Below are 17,429 nucleotides of genomic sequence, written 5' to 3'. Positions count from 1 at the left end.
AAACACTGGAGATACAGCAGGGAACAAAACAGAAAAAAACAAAACAAAACAAAAAAAGCCCAACGCTTCTGAAACTTTCATTTTAGCGAGGAGACAGACCCGCAGTAAAGGAGGCGAGACAGATCGCAGAGCGCCAGGTAGGTGAAAAGAGGAATTCTGGCTTTTACTTTGGGTAAAATGGAAAACCAGCGGAGGGTTTGGAATAGAGGGCAGTTTAATGTTCCATTTCACAGATTAGGAAAATAAGTGACTGCTCCGCAGTAAGTGCACCAGCATGCTTTGTACAACTCTGTGGAGGAATTGCAATTTAGGTCCTCAGGGGGGAAAAAATTAACAGAAGGTAAGCGTTGATTTGGGGCCACTAGCCCCGAGATTCGAAGGGGCAGAAATGAAGAGGGACAAGACAAATGAAGATTAATCCGAAAGGAAGCAAACTGTTTACACCGAAATACAATTTAACACAAACATACGCAAAGAGGTACAACAACGAGTACCAGGGGCTCTATTCAGACACCTGTCACCTAAAAGGAAGCAAATCTCGAGGCAAACTGCGCCTTAAGCCGGCTCGGAGGCCGGGAGCTGGGGCCCCGTGCAGCTCCCCGGGCCTGATCCGGGCCTGCCCGGAGCGTGACCACGCCCCTGGCCGCGCCCTGCCTGAGGCTCGCCGCCCGGGTTGGCCGCGGCGGAGGCGGTGGCCGCGGTGCCCGGAAGTGCAGCTGACGTGTCCCGGCCGCGCTCGGAATTGTGGGCGACTCGGCTAATGGCGTCGGGGAGTCTGGGAGGTCTGGGGAGACAGCGCTGAAGCTTCTCACCAGCTTGGCTGGTGACAACCGGTGTGGCCCGGCCTGCGTCAGCGGGAGGGACTTGCCCACCTTGTGGGCTCCTCTGCCAGAGCCGGCGGAGGCTAGCGGGGCGGGGCGACTGCGGGGGCCCCTCGGATAAGAGCCGGGGGAGTTGCGAGGAGGCTGTCGGGGGCGCTCGGGCTCGCTGCCCAGGCCGGGCCGAGCCCCCGCGGAGCCCTAGAGGCGGACAGCCCAAGGGCCGGAGGCGCCTGGAAGGAGCTGCCTGTCGCCCACGGAGCTGACAAGTGCTGGAGTTCGTTTTCGCCGCTCAGAAATTGACACGGAGCTTGGTGGATCATGTCTGGCACCAACAGCCCCGAGGCGGTTAAGAAGCTGCTGGAGAATATGCAGAGCGACTTGCGGGCCCTGTCCCTGGAATGCAAGAAGAAATTCCCACCTGTCAAGGAGGTAAGCTTCGGGCGACTTCGGGAGAAGGCACGGTGAGCATAGCCGGTCCTGTTAGACCCCGTCCTTCACTTGCATCCTCCAGCCCTGTCTGATTCCCCTTTGGCCCTCCACCTTTCCAGATGTACGAGCCGGTGGGTTTTTCACAAGCGGTTTTATAGTTTGCTTTGGCGAGTGTGAGGCGCTTTCATTTTCTCTACCGTCCTGTCCACCAGATTTAGGAACGAAGTTCGCGGCGTGAGCCGATTCAGCGAATTCAGCTAGGTGTATGGTACCCTCCCTTTTTCTGGCCGGTTTCAAACACGAAATTGGTCAGAAACTTATGTTTGTTGCTTCTAAAAACTAATAATCATAGTTGTTGTACAGTCTGTGCCCCTTTGCCCTTATAGTATATATCGCTCAATTGAAAGTAGCTTTCCTTCTTGTCATGGGTCATGCAGCTTAACTCTTATCAATCTCATGAAGTATTCAATTATCTAGAGACACCTGACTTAGGACAAACAGTGAAGAGCCACAGGAACCATTTAAGCCTTGTTATGAGCAATACTGTACTGAGAAGTTTGGGCTTAGACTCAAATAGAATACACCTGAATTTAAGTGCTAGCAAAACAGAAAGACATCTTACTTAACCTCTTTGAGCTTCAGTTTTCTTTCAGATGTAAAATACGGTTAAATAGTGGGTTTATTACATTATGGTGAGAAAGTCTTAAGAGGGAAAAAGCATATTATTAAACAGGCTCAAGTTAATAATAAATACAAATTAAATTCTCCAAATAGTTCCTGAATTGAAATTATTAACATTTACTCTGTTGGCTTTTTATCTTAAGATGCCATTTTATTTCTCTTAAACTTTTTAAAGATGCTACTCAATTTCTTTTCACGTTTCTGAAATAAGATATTTCAGTGACATTTTTGTAAAAGCAATTATTTTATATTTCTTCCTATTTAATGTAGTTTGGAGTACCTGCAATTTCATAATTAGAACTTACCCAGTAAAGTTTGAATTTTAGACTTCTAAGGAACCTTAACTTTTCTGTAAGTGCTTTGGTCTCATCATTCTTCAACAGACTCCATCTAGTAATTTTTTTAATAAAGTAAGAAAATATTACCTACCCAATGATGGAAACCAGATGTGCCACTTTTGGAAATATGACTATTATAAGTTTTATTTCAGACAGTCAGTAGTTTGTTTTGATATCGATTTTCATTATTTTTTCTATATGATCTGTTCAAAGTTATAAAAAGTATTTTAAAGAATTTGGCCATTTTAAATAATTTTAAAGAAATAGGCTGTTCTAATTGTAAGGAAATTAGAAAATTTCAAATCCTGTTTTGTAATTTTAACAATAATTTATAGAACCGGCTATCCCCAGTTCTTATAATCCATATAAAAATTGTGATTCCTCTGTATCATAGGCTTTTGTGGGCTGGCTTGCGGATTTAATTGCCGTTTATTACATTGTTTCTATTGGAAAATGCATTCAGAGCTCCAAACAGCTAATTTACAAAGTTCTAAAACTCAATCCCTTTCTAATCTAGGAACTTTCAATAAAGCTCATTAGCTTTTTTTACTTGAACCTTAGCTAAAGAGGTATTTAGTAATTGCACCTAGTCTTTTAGGTTATGGCAAAAGTAACTTTTGGTGTGATTATCTCTGATACATAATTTTGTGTATAGTACAGGCTCCACAAGAATTTGTTGGATATAAGAACTTTGACTTCTTAACCAGTGGCACTTTTAATATGCTTAGGGCAGTCCTTTAGGAATTGAAAAAAAAAACATTGACTGTGTCACAAGTGTAAAACAAAAATGAAGTAAATGGGCTTCCCTGGTGGCGCAGTGGTTGGGAACCCGCCTGCCAATGCAGGGAACACGGGTTCGAGCCCTGGTCTGGGAAGATCCCACATGCCACGGAGCAACTAAGCCCGTGTGCCACAACTACTGAGCCTGCACTCTAGAGCCCGCGAGCCACAAGTACTGAAGCCCATGCAGCTAGAGCCCGAGCTGCACAACGAAGAGTAGCCCCCACTTGACGCAAATAGAGAAAGACGCATGCAGCAATAAAGACCCAATGCAGCCCAAAATAAATAATAAATAAATTAAAAAAAAAAAAAGAATGAAGTAATTAGCCTAATAGTGATGGCTTTTTAGGAGGGAGGCTTGACTTTCAAGAAATATTTTAGCTGAATTAAATTTTCCCTGGTAATTTGATAGCAGTGCTGTATTTTGACTTTTGTTCTTAAAAGAACTGGTAAGTTTTTAGTAGTAGTTATTTTTTAGGAGGGTGGGTGTCAGGGGAGAAGTGTGCTTGGTAGACTCTAAGGCAAAACCTTTCTAAGTATAAGAAGCTTTTCCATCTGTATACTGATTTGCTGGTTAACATCCTCCCAGTATCTTCACAAACATTATCTGAAAAATAGTCATTTTGAACTACTTAGAAGCCTACTCAAGAACTTAATACAATACAGTGCTAACTGCACATGTGCTTTGGAACGGTTGTCTCCTTCCGCATTACTTTTTTTTTTTTTTGGCTGCTTTGGATCTTCTTTGCTGTGTGAAGGCGTTCTCTAGTTGGGGCAAATGGTGGCTTCTCTTGTTGCGGAGCACAGGCTCTAGGCGCGCGAACTTCAGTACTTGTGGCTCATGGCCTCTAGAGCGCGGGCTCAGTAGTTGTGGTGCACGGGCTTAGTTGCTCAGCGACGTGTGGGATCTTCTCGGACCAGGGCTTGAACCCGTGTCCCCTGCATTGGCAGGCGGATTCTTAACCACTGTGCCACCAGGGAAGTCCCTCTCCATTACTTTATAAACAAGGTAGAATGAAGTGAGACATTCTATGTTTAGTCTTTAAGTATTAATAATTTCTACCTTTTTGGCCATAGAGCTTGGCTCTAATATTTTTCTTAATAATAAGCTGGATTTTTTAAGATTTCAAATCTGTTACAAAAACAGAAGAAAAGAGTGTTGATAAAGGGTAACGCCTTACTTACTGATATTTATTACTTATCTTTGGATTTTCTACAGTTTTCTCCATCTTAGTTGTTTTCATTTACAAAACAGTTTGCATATTAAGTTGTTTTTATAGTGGCTATAATATCATTTTGTCATTTTATAATAAAAATAGTAATTAAATAATAACAGCAATACAGTCCTTCCTCTTTTTTCTCCTTATTTTCCTTAAATATGAATTTTCATGCTTCAGCAGTATAACTTTTCTTTCTTTCTTTCTTTCTTTCTTTCTTTCTCTCTCGCTCTCTTTCTTTCTTTAATAAATTTATTTATTTTATTTATTTATTTTTGGCTGCGTTGGGTCTTTGTTGCTGCGTGCAGGCTTTCTCCAGTTACCGCTAGCGGGGGCTACTCCTCACTGTGGTGCACGGGCTTCATTGTGGTGGCTTCTCTTATTGCGGAGCATGTGGTCTAGGCGCGTGGGCTTCAGTAGTTGTGGCACGCAGGCTCAGTAGTTGTGGCGCATGGGCTTAGTTGCTCCGTGGCATGTGGGATCTTCCCGGACCACGGCTCGAACCCATGTTCCCTGAATTGGCAGGCGGATTCTCAACCACTGCGCCACCAGGGAAGCCTTTTTTTTTTTTTTTTTTAGCATAGGCGTACTAGCTAATTTGTTCTGGAATATTTGTATGAAAATTTTTTTTCATTGTCTTAAAAATTACTTTAAAACTTTGTAAAATCACTTTTGTGTAATTGATATTCATTCAGTGGCCTTCAGAGGCAGTAAACTCTGAGGTTTTATGTATTTAACGAATAAAACCTTTTTGGTCATTTCTATTGGCAGGCACTACTCTGTGGAAACAGATGAGGGGGATCTAATTGAGCCTAGAAGTGTGGTCAGAGCGAGTTTGTAATTCCTGAGCTGAGTCTTTATAGGATGAGTAGAAGCCAGCCAACAGAAGAAGGGGGTCATTCTAGGCAGAGGAAATAGCACATGTTTGTATTCCACGTAAAAGAAATTTCATGCTGAAGGTGATTGGAAGCCATTAAGGCTTTTTAAGAGAGGGAGTAATATCAAATTTATATTCAGTAACATTACAGTAACAGTACTGAAGGGAAGAATTAGAGAGGATTGAGATTGAGGCATAGAGAGCAAATTTTATAGAGATGATTGTCTGCATTGAGGTAGCAGTAGGGGTAGACAGAAAGTTGCTTGCATTGTGGTAGACATGGGTGAAAGAGAGAGTATGGATTAGAGAGATTTAGCAGGTAAAATTACCAGGGCACAGTGACCTTTTTATAACAGAGAAAACGAAATCTGTGATGCCTCCCAGGTTTCTGGCTTGGGAAACTGGGTAAATCACTAAGAGGAGAAAATGTTTTTGGAGAAAATGAGTAGTCATGAATATTAAGTTTAAGATTTATGTGTGACATCCAAGTGGAAATGATCAGTAGGTGTTTGAAAATGATGGTTTGGCACTTAAGAGGGAAGTCTAGAATTTTAGATTTAGGAGTATCGGTTATACATGTTAGTAGAAACCATAGGAGTAGATAAAATGGTCCAGGAAGAGTGTATAGAACGAGAATATCAGGAGGAACTTTGGGAAATAACAGCATTAAAGGGAAAGAGGCAGCTGGGGTGACTAAGGTTAGGGATATGGGAGAGAAAGGGAATACTTGGCTAGAGCAAGGTCCCTGAGAAAGCTGGAGTTTCAAGGGCTTAAGTGTATGAACTGGCTTTCAATCTGAGAAGGGACACATTATCTTCTGACAGAAGAAGGTTAAAAGAAATAAATGGTTTGAATGTAATAAATTTGAACGAGGGGCATAATGGAGGGATAGGAAGTTGTGGACAGTTTGACCTATGGCCTCTGTTTTCTTGTTAAGATAGGAAACAAGCTTGTTGCTAGGAGTAGTTTGTGGTGAAAATAGTGATAGGTAGGAAGTTTGAGGGGAGCAGTGGATCACTTTGTAGAAGTGAAGGAGAAATTGACTTGGAACACTTAAGAGTCTTCGCAGGAAAAGTGGTTGAAATGATGATGGATCATGAGATCTAGGTTGGATTCCCAAAGAAGGCAATCCAGGACAACTTTGATTGATTGGAAGATGGAAAGGTTAAGGGAGTAGCAGCAATTTAATTGAATTGGAACACTTTAATCCAAGAGCAGTGGTCTTGGGGAGTGAGAGAGCTAGAAGGATAAGGACAAAAGGGACAAAAGTGGAGATATTGGATTTCAGATTGCCAGGTGGCGCTGCACTAGAGGATGATGAAGTCCAGGGAGTGGGTGATAGAAGAGGAAAGGGAATGAAGGTCGTTTGACTTGAGGTGGTTAGAATTAGGATTGAGGATGGTTTTTTTCTCTCTCTTTTTAAATGAAGTGGAATCAGTAAGGGTGTATATAATAAAGTACAAGTAGTCTTCCCAGGCTATGTACTTTGTTTCTTCTTATACATTTAAGTTTTGGTTGGCAGGGATTTTTGCCTATAAAAGCAAAGGTTCCTGTGGTAGAGTTCCTCAGTGTCTGGTGTTTTTATGCATTAGCTGGCTGAGTGGGGACCCTTGGTGAGAGAGATGCCCTCTACTTACCATGACAGGATTTTCCCTTCAACCAGCTATTTGGCGACTGAGGCCCAAGTCAGCTAGCTCTTCCGCTAGGGTGAAGATCTCATTTTCAGGACCTTATGACAGTGAAGAATGAGAGCTGGATCATTTATACATGCTTAATTGGGAGCTGTTTTTGTTTAGTATCCTATAACGTACTATAGTTTTCTTCCTGTTGACGTTGGTCAGAGAAATTTGCTCATGATACAGCCAGTTGTGTTCTTTCCCTCATTAGCATAAAGAATAAATCCATGTTTTATACACTGAAATAAACTAGTTTTCACAATTTATTCAAAAAACGTGTCAACACTAGTCAGAACAATATGACAAATGTGGTAAGGAGTTATAAATTATTTTGGTCAAGACTTACTTTCCTGTATAGTGCAATTTTACATAGTTATGTAGACATGCTAGTGATCTTAGATTTTGACTCTGCTCTTTTTTTTATGCTGCTGTTGACTTTATTCCAGAAAAGGTACATTAGATTCCTAGGGTCTATTAAATTCATTTTCTTCTGATAAATATTTTAGATGTTAACTTCGAGAATAATATAAGCAGTAACTTTTTTTTAACACCTTTATTGGAGTATAATTGCTTTACAATGGTGTGTTAGTTTCTGCTTTATAACAAAGTGAATCAGTTATACATATACATATGTTCCCATGTCTCTTCCCTCTTGCATCTCCCTCCCTCCCGCCCTCCCTATCCCACCCCTCTAGGTGGTCACAAAGCACAGAGCTGATCTCCCTGTGCTATGCGGTTTAAGCAGTAACATTTTCACCAGGACGTCTAGGAAAATTTTACAAGCTTATTGCAGTAGTCTAAGAGCATTTTACAATGAGAGCTTTTTAAAAAGCTTTTGATTAGTCTATAACATGTTTTATATATTTATGAAAGTTAGTACCATAGCCACTGAAATTTATTGTTAAAGTGTAAAGCAGACATAGCTTATTTTTTACTAAGATTTTGACCATTGTATTTTTACTTTCATGAAAATGAATAGAGATTAAAGGTCAATGAAAACATAGTTTAGTCAAAAAAGAATGCTATTATCTTCTTAGCATTGTGCTTTGGTGACACAGAAGAAATAAAACATTGTTTCAGGCTAATAAACCAAAAAGGAAGACAGTCTCCAAAAATGGAAATATTTTCCTCCTTTTTTCTTTTATAGAAGTGTAGCTTATTTTTAACCATGTAGAAAATAGAGGGTTTTGCTATTACTCTTATCATTTAATAGAAGTTAGTTTCTTAAGTGTAAACCATGGCAGGGAATACAAAAGTCAATGAGAAACTGCCTTTATCTTCTTGAAGTTAACTCAAGAGTTGAGTAAAATACTGTCTTTCCACTGGGTTAGGAATGTTGCACCCATTGACTCTATTGCAGCATGGCTATTTGTTGCTATTTGTCATTCTCATTTTGACTTTTGCAACACTCTACTTTTCTATTTCTCCTCCCTGGCTCAGTATTCCTTCTCTTTTTCTTTACATATAGGTGTATCCCAAGTTCTGTCTTGAGACCTCTTCTTTCTCTGTGCTCATCTCCTTTGCACTCTCATCTACTCCCATCGCTCTGGCCTTACTACAGTGCTGATGACTTCTAAGTCTACTTCATTAACTCTGCTCTCTTTACTGAGCTTAGACCTGTGTTCCCAGCTCTCTGTTAAACATATCTACCAGAGTATCTTTCACATACTTCAGATAGAACTTCTGGTAATTGAACTTACTTTTCTTAAAACTTGTCTTGTCCCCACATTTCACTTGTTCTGTTAATGGTATTTATCACTGTTGCTTACCTTAGTTATATGTGGCTGTCTTCTGTCCCTCAACTCTCTTTACATTGTATTCATTGTCAGATGTTCCTTCCAGCTCTGTAATTTCTAACATATCTCACCTCTTTTCTATTTTCTTAGCTGTTATTCTAGCTCCAGGTTTCAATCTTATGACTGAGCTTTGATGTGCATTAATGTCACAAAAGACCATGTTACCACCAGATTAATGTACCTGAACAGGTCAGAAACTCTCAGTGGCTACTCTGTACTTATGGAACTCCTCAGCATAGCATTTAAGACCTTCTTGATCTTCCCAACCTTCTTTCATCACCCTCAGTTTTTCCTCAAATGTGTTTATAATTCAGCCAAACTCTATTGCCTGCTATTCATTCTCCAAATATGCCCATATTCTCTTCATATGCCAAATATGCCCATTCTTCAAATGCTCCTTCCCTCTTCCATGCTGTGGCTTTTGAGGTTCCTTTTGCTGTCCTGGAATCACCTCCTTCCATTTTTTTGAAGTTAAAATTCTACCTTTAATTTAACCCATGTTGCTTATTTATTTGTTGCATGAATGAACCAACTTTACAGATAGTGTTCTCATTTCTTCCCTCATTCACTCATTCATATATTCATTCATTTGTTCCTGAGATAATTTTTGAACACCAGCTGTGTGCCATGTACTAGCTGATTGCTGGGGCAAGAACAGTTGCAGCTCCAGCCCAGACTTTTCAAGCTAATATGTTTTCTTCTGCTTTCTTAACTTTCATTTAAGCTTACTTTATAAGTTATTTCCTTATAACTTTTTTTTTTAACATCTTTAAAAATATGGAACGCTTCACGAATTTGCGCGTCACCCTTGCGCAGGGGCCACGCTAGTCTTCTCTGTATCGTTCCAATTTTAGTACACGTGCTGCCGAAGCAAACACCCTTATAACTCTTGCGTTTTTACCTTCTGCTGTGGTGTTTTCTTTTCTAAGTTGCTCCTTAAGGGTCAGTTTTGCGTCTTTGTTTATCCTTCTGTCCATCATAGTTCAAACATTTGTGTATCTGAGAGGTGCTAATTAGATACTTGTTGCAGATTAAATTTTTAAAGAAGGAAAAAAAAGGGATAGCATTTATGTAGGTATACCACATATATATTTTTAGCTATCCACATGTAATCTGCACTTCAGTCTTTCATTTGATATGTATCTTAAAGGAAATTTGTTTCCTAGAAGCCAGAGGTTTTTCTTTGTTTGTTTTGTTTTGTTTTTATTTTTTAGTCCAGAGGTTTTGAATAGGATGCCATATAGGTATATATTTTTCAGAGCTTTGGGATTTTAGACTAATTACATGTTACAGAAGAAAATCTTACTGGTTTCAATGTAGTACTTGTTTAATGAGCATATTGTCCTCTAGGGAGTGTTCTAGATCTATTAGGTATTTCTGAGTGAGGACTTGACTTTAGGTCTTTTGATTTTACCTGACATCTGAAATCATAAGTCTACAGGCAGCTTCATACCTCCCTAGTATCTTTTGAGTACATTATTCTCTTTAACTTGCCATTAACTTGAATTTCACATTTCTTCTTTAGCTCTTGTTTCATGCTACATCCTGTGAATAATTAATTTGGAGCTTTGGTAAATTTCTTCTAATTTTGAGGCTCTACTCTCATAGATGTTATAAAAAATAAATATGGCTTTTGTTTTGTTTTTTAAAATACAGCATACAAGCTTTGGTGAAGAGAAGCAGTATTATTATTACTGTAAATTTGTATGTGGTTCTAGTAGTGGACATTTGCTAATTCCCTTCCTAGCATTCATTCCCTCTTGCTTCTTTCAGTGGTAGGCTGCACTCTTCCTTCATTTTCAACCCTTTGAATTTAGGTGAATTAATCTCATTCCTTGCTCCAGGATACCTTGATTAGTTTAATCTAATTTAACCCTCCCCATCCCCACCTCTATTTCTGCCCAAGTCACATAATGCCAGTGAGTGATCCTGGAAAGGGAAAGCTTCCTCTCTCTTCCTCAAGAGCTACTGGAAGAGACCTTTTCTCTCTTTCTGGATAGTGTCATATGAAGTTGTGAGGTGTAGAATGGCTGGAACTAATTTTATTGCCAAGGTTGGGAGCAGCCTGAGGATGAACCTACCCAGGGAACAGGACAGAACCAAGAGAATGGTAGAGAAGTGAAACTGCAGTCCTGATGACGTTGTGAATCTCTGGATCAAATTTCCTCCGTATTTTTATTTTTCAGTGAGTGGGCAGTAAAGTCCCTCCCTCTGTTTAGAACTTTTCATTTGTTTATTTAGAAATGTTTATTACATAGCCCCTGTATGCTAGGCACTGTGATAGGCATTAGTAATATGGGGAGATGAATGAAATATATTTCTTATCCTCATGGGGCTTACAGCTAGAGTAGAGAAACAGACACGTCGTAGGAGGAGTGGGATTAACCATAGGTACAAACCATAGACAATCCACAAAGATGGAAGGGCTTTTTGATACTTGCCATAGAAAGAAGGTGGTGGAAAAAATTATTTCTGTCACTGCTCATGGTACTACAGGAGTGCCAAAATCAGAAAAACCTGCACTATCTTCATGTTGTTAGCAGTGGTTTAATTTCAGCAAAGCTTTATTTGTCACATTAACTTAGTGTTCACTTTATTGTGAATGTGTTGGCTTTATAATTTAAGAGCTATAAAAATAAGGAGTTTATTCCTAATTTTATTTATAAATACTTAAATTTGTCAGTGACTGGATAGGTCCATGAGATTTTTTTTTTTTTTACTTTTAAAAGATGTCCTTACACTACTCAGTTTTGAGAAACACTAGTAGAGGTGGGTTCTGGGGGACCATTGAAGAGTTGAGACAGTGGATGGGTGGAGCACAAGATTTGAAGTAGAGAAATCTCTTAGTTTAGGCTGATAATGAGAAGTTTGAACTAAGGTGTAGAAGTGCCATTTGAGAAGAAAAAAGAGTATAAGAGATGTTCGCTACATAGCCTTTGTGGCTGATTATATTTGTGGGATGAGGGAGAAGCCCCAGGTGTCTGGTCAGTGACTGGATGGGTGCTGCCGCTGTTCGGAAAAATAAAGATGATAGGAAGAAGAAACAGGTTTTTCTGGGGCTGAGGTGGAAGTTGGGGGTGTGTGTGTGAGAGATAATAGCATCCGTTTTGAATATTTGGAATTTAAGTTGCCTTTAAAATATATAGGTTAATAAATCCTATAGTTTAGGAGACAGTTAAGGGACAGGAATATAATTTAGGATTCTTCAGCCTTTAGAAAGTAATAGAAACCATAGGATTGAGATTGCCCAGGAAGAGTTTATTGAGAAGTGAGGCCAAGGATATTCTGTGCGCTCTTGAAAGAGGAGTCAGCATTCTCTCCTGTCTCTGCTTTTCTGTACTGCTAGCTTCCATATTCAGAGTCCCTGGTGGGTGTGTCTGTTTGGGTAAGCAAAGAATTTTGAGAAAGAGAAAAAAAATATTTCTTGAGAGACATTAATTTTAAGATTAACAAATATTAAATGCTGCAGTGTATTTAATACTTCTGGTTTTGTTTCCCAACTCATAGATTGCCCTCAGGAATAGAGATTTTAGGTTACCCACCATAACTTATATCATCCTTATTCAAGTCTACAGAACTGGCACTTTTTTTTTTTTTCCATAAGGGCCAGTTCAGGAAAAAAATAACTATATTTACAATTGAGGGGCTTCCCTGGTGGCGCAGTGGTTAAGAATCCGCCTGCCAATGCAGGGGACACGGGTTCGAGCCCTGGTCTGGGAAGATCCCACATGCCACGGAGCAACTAAGCCCGTGCACCACAACTACTGAGCTTGTGCTCTAGAGCCCGCGAGCCACACCTACTGAGCCCGTGTGCCACAGCTACTGAAACCTGCATGCCTAGAGCCCATGCTCTGCAACAAGAGAAGCCACTGCAATGAGAAGCCTGTGCACCGCAACAAAGAGTAACCCTTGCTCTCCACAACCAGAGAAAAGCCTGTGCGCAGGAACGAAGACCCAATGCAGCCAAAAATAAAATAAATAAAATATATATTAAAAAAAATTGAGTAGTTCCCCTATGGATATATAAGTATCTAATCAGAGTAGGGGTTACTTTTAAAGCAAGAAGTTAAAGACTCTTCTTAACACAGACAGTCTCTGATAAATAGAAGGAAATCTGGGCTGAATACTTGCATTTATACAGGACACTGAAAGATGTAAGCTAGCCTGAGGTATGAAGTAGCACTGCAGTGACTAGGGGGGACTGTGATATACAAGTGTTGTCAATAAACATTGATAGTGAAACTTTCCAGCAACACAGGGTACCTATGCGAATAAGATGGTACAGTTTCAGAGTTTGACAATAGAAAGTTGGATGTAAAAAATTAGGAGCTGTGAGATAGTTCTAATTATATCTGAGGTAACAGTCCTTTTGGTGATTTCTTGAGTCTTTGAATGAAAATACTGGTTATATATCTTTTAAAACACTTGTTACTTTGGAACTACTTAAGGAAAAAGCACCCATTATTTTCCTTATCGTGTGTACATATAAAAATATTTGTTAAATATATATTTGTTATAACTTATTTATGATTCATACATGGGTCAGTTCTTATTTATCTGAGGAAATCAAAATAGTGTCTGGCAAATTTGAAATCCTTTACCTGCATCTAGCATCCACTATGCTACCCGACTGATTTTGGAAACTGACTAGAATTCAGGAAGTTAGGACAGATTACATTGGGATTTATGATGGTTTAGTTTGATCAGTCTCTGTTGATACTGAAATAGAATGAAATACTGAATTGAGCATATGCAGGGTACATAGGGCCATAGTAAGGAGGGGGAGAGTTTGAACATTTGAAAATGATGATGGAAGAAAGCTCAGTGACCACAGATTAATTTCAGTTGGCTCAGTAAGAAAATTACCTAAGAGAGTTTGAGATGGTGTATGAGTATAACAAAGTATACATAATAATTTCGGTGTTACTGAATTTTTATAGTAGTAAATTTGTTATGGTTTGTATATCTTCATAGTGTATCCAGAATCTGACCACTCCTTACCATCTCAGTCACTGTCACCTCAGGCCTATCCACCATCATCTTTTGCTTATGTTATTACAGTAGCCTCTTAAATTTTGCTGCATATTGGAATCACCTGAAGATTTTAAAAAATACCAGTGCTTGACTCCCACTGGCAGTCATTCTCATTTAATTGAAATGAGTTGCAACCTGGGCATCAGGCTTTTTTTTTTTTTTTTTTTTTAAAGCTCCTGGTGTTTCTAATATGCACTGCCCCCAGATAATCAGAAAATCAATAATTTTTCCCTGGAGTAATTTATTTTGACTGTATTTTCCTGCTAGTAGCTGTGTTCACTTAATGTGGGACATTTCCATCTCTTAAAGTTGTAGGAGTAAGTTGTGGTGTATCCATTAGGCTTCTTAGCTGTGAGCAATGAAAGCTGACTCGGGCTGATTTAAGCAGAAATTAAGTTTACTGATAAAACATTGAGGGGCTCACAGAATTGGTAGAAGGCTGGATGGAGCGAGCCTTAGAAATTACAGGAACGAAGGGAGGCTGAACAGCTAAGAATCACAGCAAAACTCATTGCCAGTGAGACCATGACTGTTGTCTCTGCTGAACGGTGACTGGGTGCCTTAGATTGCACTGCTGGTTGTGCTGGCCGCCCCATGCCACCACTGGTTCTGCTGCCGTCACTGCCCTTGGAAACTAGATGCTGGCTCCACTGTGGCTGTTAGACAGAATTCCATCTTGTCTCTGCTTTTCTGTGCCACTGGCCTCCGTATTCAAAATTCCTGGCGGGTGTGCCTATTTGGATAATCAGAGGCTGCCAGGGTATGTGGGAAAACAAGTATCTGGCATTTTAAATTTTGAATAGTGGAAGATAGGCTCTGTCTTGCATCAAAACTCATGAAGTTGAGTTCTCCGCTCACAGGCAAGGGCTTCACGTGCTTGGAAGCCAACAAAATGACAAAGGTCTGCTATACATTGTATAGCCTACAATGTGTTATTTGTTTTATGCATTAATCCACTGGTTCTCAACCTAATAACCCAAAGGACACTGGGTTCGTCCATAATTATTTTTAAACCTTTAGAGCCTGCTACCACTTGTCCCTTAGTAAACAGTAGGAGATAAAATCAATGAACAAGTAGCAAGCAAATTAATAGGAAAACTTGAACATATATGAGTATTTATTATTTTTGGAGGTATGGAGATCAGTATAAGTATAAAATAGGCATATTTCTTGATAGTAAAAATGTCCTGAGTTTCTGTAATGGATGTTATATATCAATATTTTATGTCAACAGTGTCCAGTAGAAGTATAATGTGGGCTGAATATGCAGTCCATATATGTAATTTTAAATTGCATTAAAAAAGTAAAAAGAAACAGACATTTAATTTTAATAATATATATTTAACCCAGTATATTCAAACCAGTATATATATATAACCCAGTATATATATCATTTCGACATTTAATCAATGTAAATATTTAAGGGGTAGTTTACATTCTTTTTTTCATACTAGGTCTTCAAAATCTAGTGTATATTTTATACTTAGAACACAACTCAATTCAGGCTAGCCACATATAAAGTGCTTAGTAGCCACATGTAGCCAAATGGCTCCCATATTGAACACCACAGTTCTGTGGCATAGTGTAAAATGCCATATGACTTTCAAGTACTGCCAGCTCAACATACTTATGTTGAAGTGATGAGACACCTTATGAAAACTGAATGGGTGTTTAAAAAAACGCAGTCTAAAAGTAGTGACAGAGTTCTTGGTTATTCATTCTATTCCAATTCAAAGCAGTTTTACTTGATTTTGCAGTGTTTTGCAATTTTTTTTATGGTTGAGAGAGAAGTGTGAAATGGGAAAGAGAAACCTAATTTTTTTCATTAGGCTTTGTTTTTGTTTATTATTTTTTATTTTCTGAAGATTTAAATGTGAGAGACTGGGGATTCCAGGTGCATTTTAAGGCATAGAAAGGCAGCATGCTGTAGTGCAGAGTTTACATGTGAATCATCAAATTAATCACATTTTATTCCATTTAATGTGTGTTTCACTACTAGGCTTTAGTATCTGAAGTTTGGAAAATAAAAAAATAATAGTGACTGACTCTGTGCTTGAGATTTTATCATATATGATTTCTTTTCCCTAGATAATTCATGTTGATAGTAAGTTTTATGTTCTAATTATTTTTATTCTTGCAGGCTGCTGAATCAGGAATAATAAAAGTTAAAACAATAGCTGCACGAAACACCGAAATTTTGGCAGGTAATTTTTTTGCATTAAAAATTCAACAATTAATGAAAATTTGACTAATAGTAAAAGTAGAATCTTAAAACCCATAAGTTTTTTTATAGCATCTCTTTCTTATGCCCCAACATGCTATCCATAATGATAAAGAACATGTGAAAGTCCCTAATTTATCAACTAATTGGGTTTCCCAGAGATGAATGCTGTACGATTCTCTGAAATCAGAAAACTTAAAACTACTAACTCCTTGAAGGAAAGGATCTTGCTTACTCATCGTTGTATTGTCCTCCACCTCTTAACAATCACCTAAGATACATCTTACCCATAAGAGACATTCGATTAATATTTGTTGAATTGAATGGAAGATTGGTTCTCAGACCACCTTCCGAAACCTATTTTATTTTTAATACAATATAAGAAGGTCATAATATAGCATTAAAAATTTAGTAGTACTATACGAGTTTTGAGTCCTGAGACTAAGACAACATGGTCATGAAGAAAAAATGGGAATGGGGCAGAGAAAAGTGTTTTCTTAACATTCTTCTGATTGACCCTGCTTTTCAGGGAGGAATTTTCAAGAGTTTCTCTCTGGCACCCTTTTGATACTCAGTCTGCTTCTTCCTTTTCCTTGGTGCCTTTCTCTTCTTGCCTCAGTAATGAACATGGAAAAGAAGGAAACTGGCATTTTTTGAGAATCTGTTACGTGTGAGGCATTTGGGCCACTCTTTCTTATATGACAACCTTGTGGGGAAATATTTAATAGTAGAGCAAATTGAGATGCAAAGAGATTTAAGTTACTGGCCTAAGGTCACATGGTAAGTGGTGGAATCAGATTCAAATCCTGGGCTGTTCAGAGCCGATGTTCTTCCTGCTGCAGTGTGCTGCCACGGTATCGTGAGGTTTTGACACTAGCTACTTCCTCCCAAGTGTTTATATTTAACCATTGCTTACTTCGCTGATCCTTCAATCTGCATTTCCAATTCCAGTAGTGCTATTGGTCTCAGCTAGTTATAGGAGAAAAGCAGTCCTATTAAGTTAATTTACACAAAGTCCAAATAGTAAAGAATCTCTTTAACTCTCTTAAGTCTCTTTACATTTTTAAAAGAAGAATACCAGTAAATCCCTAAATGGTGGAATTTCAAAGAGAATTACAAAATGTAATGAAGACTTTGGGGGCAGTTTAGGGGTGACAGGTGAGAGTGGATTTCACTTGTCAGCTTAGGGTTAGCCCTGTTAAGTTGCATCTGTTTTTCACAGCTTCTCTGATTTTGAACATTCTGACAAAACACCAAAGAGTTTTATAACATTATTCACAGCATTGGATAATGCTCTGTGTGCATGTTGAGAAAAGGGGTATAGTGAAGTGGTGGGTAAAGGCACAGGTATGTATGGTTGGATTGGGAGGATGGGCAAGTGGGTTTGGGAGATGCATGTTGGGTTGATTAGCTACCATGAGGAAATTAATGTTTCAAGATAAATTATGGGCCTGGGTATTTTTAAGTTGGAGACATCACAGGCCGATCATATTAGAATATCATTACAAATATTTACTTTTGCTACTGTCATTGCTGATATCATGGTAAGTCCTTAATCT

At 38.9% G+C, this 17,429-nt stretch overlaps 1 protein-coding gene across 5 annotated transcripts in view; it reads left to right on the top strand.

Annotated features, from left to right (window-relative positions):
• The first annotated feature begins 734 nt into the window (after positions 1 to 734).
• MON2 (MON2 homolog, regulator of endosome-to-Golgi trafficking) overlaps positions 735 to 17,429 on the top strand; it is a 204,650-nt gene continuing 187,955 nt past the window's right edge. For all 5 annotated transcript variants that reach the window (XM_082422679.1, XM_082422677.1, XM_082422678.1 and 2 more), the window contains exons 1-2: positions 735 to 1,250; positions 15,790 to 15,853. In XM_082422679.1, coding sequence (XP_082278805.1) covers positions 1,140 to 1,250; positions 15,790 to 15,853 — 175 coding nt within the window. In that variant the 5' untranslated portion in view covers positions 735 to 1,139. The remainder of the gene's footprint in view (positions 1,251 to 15,789; positions 15,854 to 17,429) is intronic.

This window comes from Balaenoptera physalus, assembly GCF_965194825.1.
Source record: "Balaenoptera physalus genome assembly, chromosome: 13".
NCBI lineage: Eukaryota > Metazoa > Chordata > Mammalia > Artiodactyla > Balaenopteridae > Balaenoptera > Balaenoptera physalus.
This window is presented reverse-complemented; position numbering and strand designations above follow the sequence as displayed.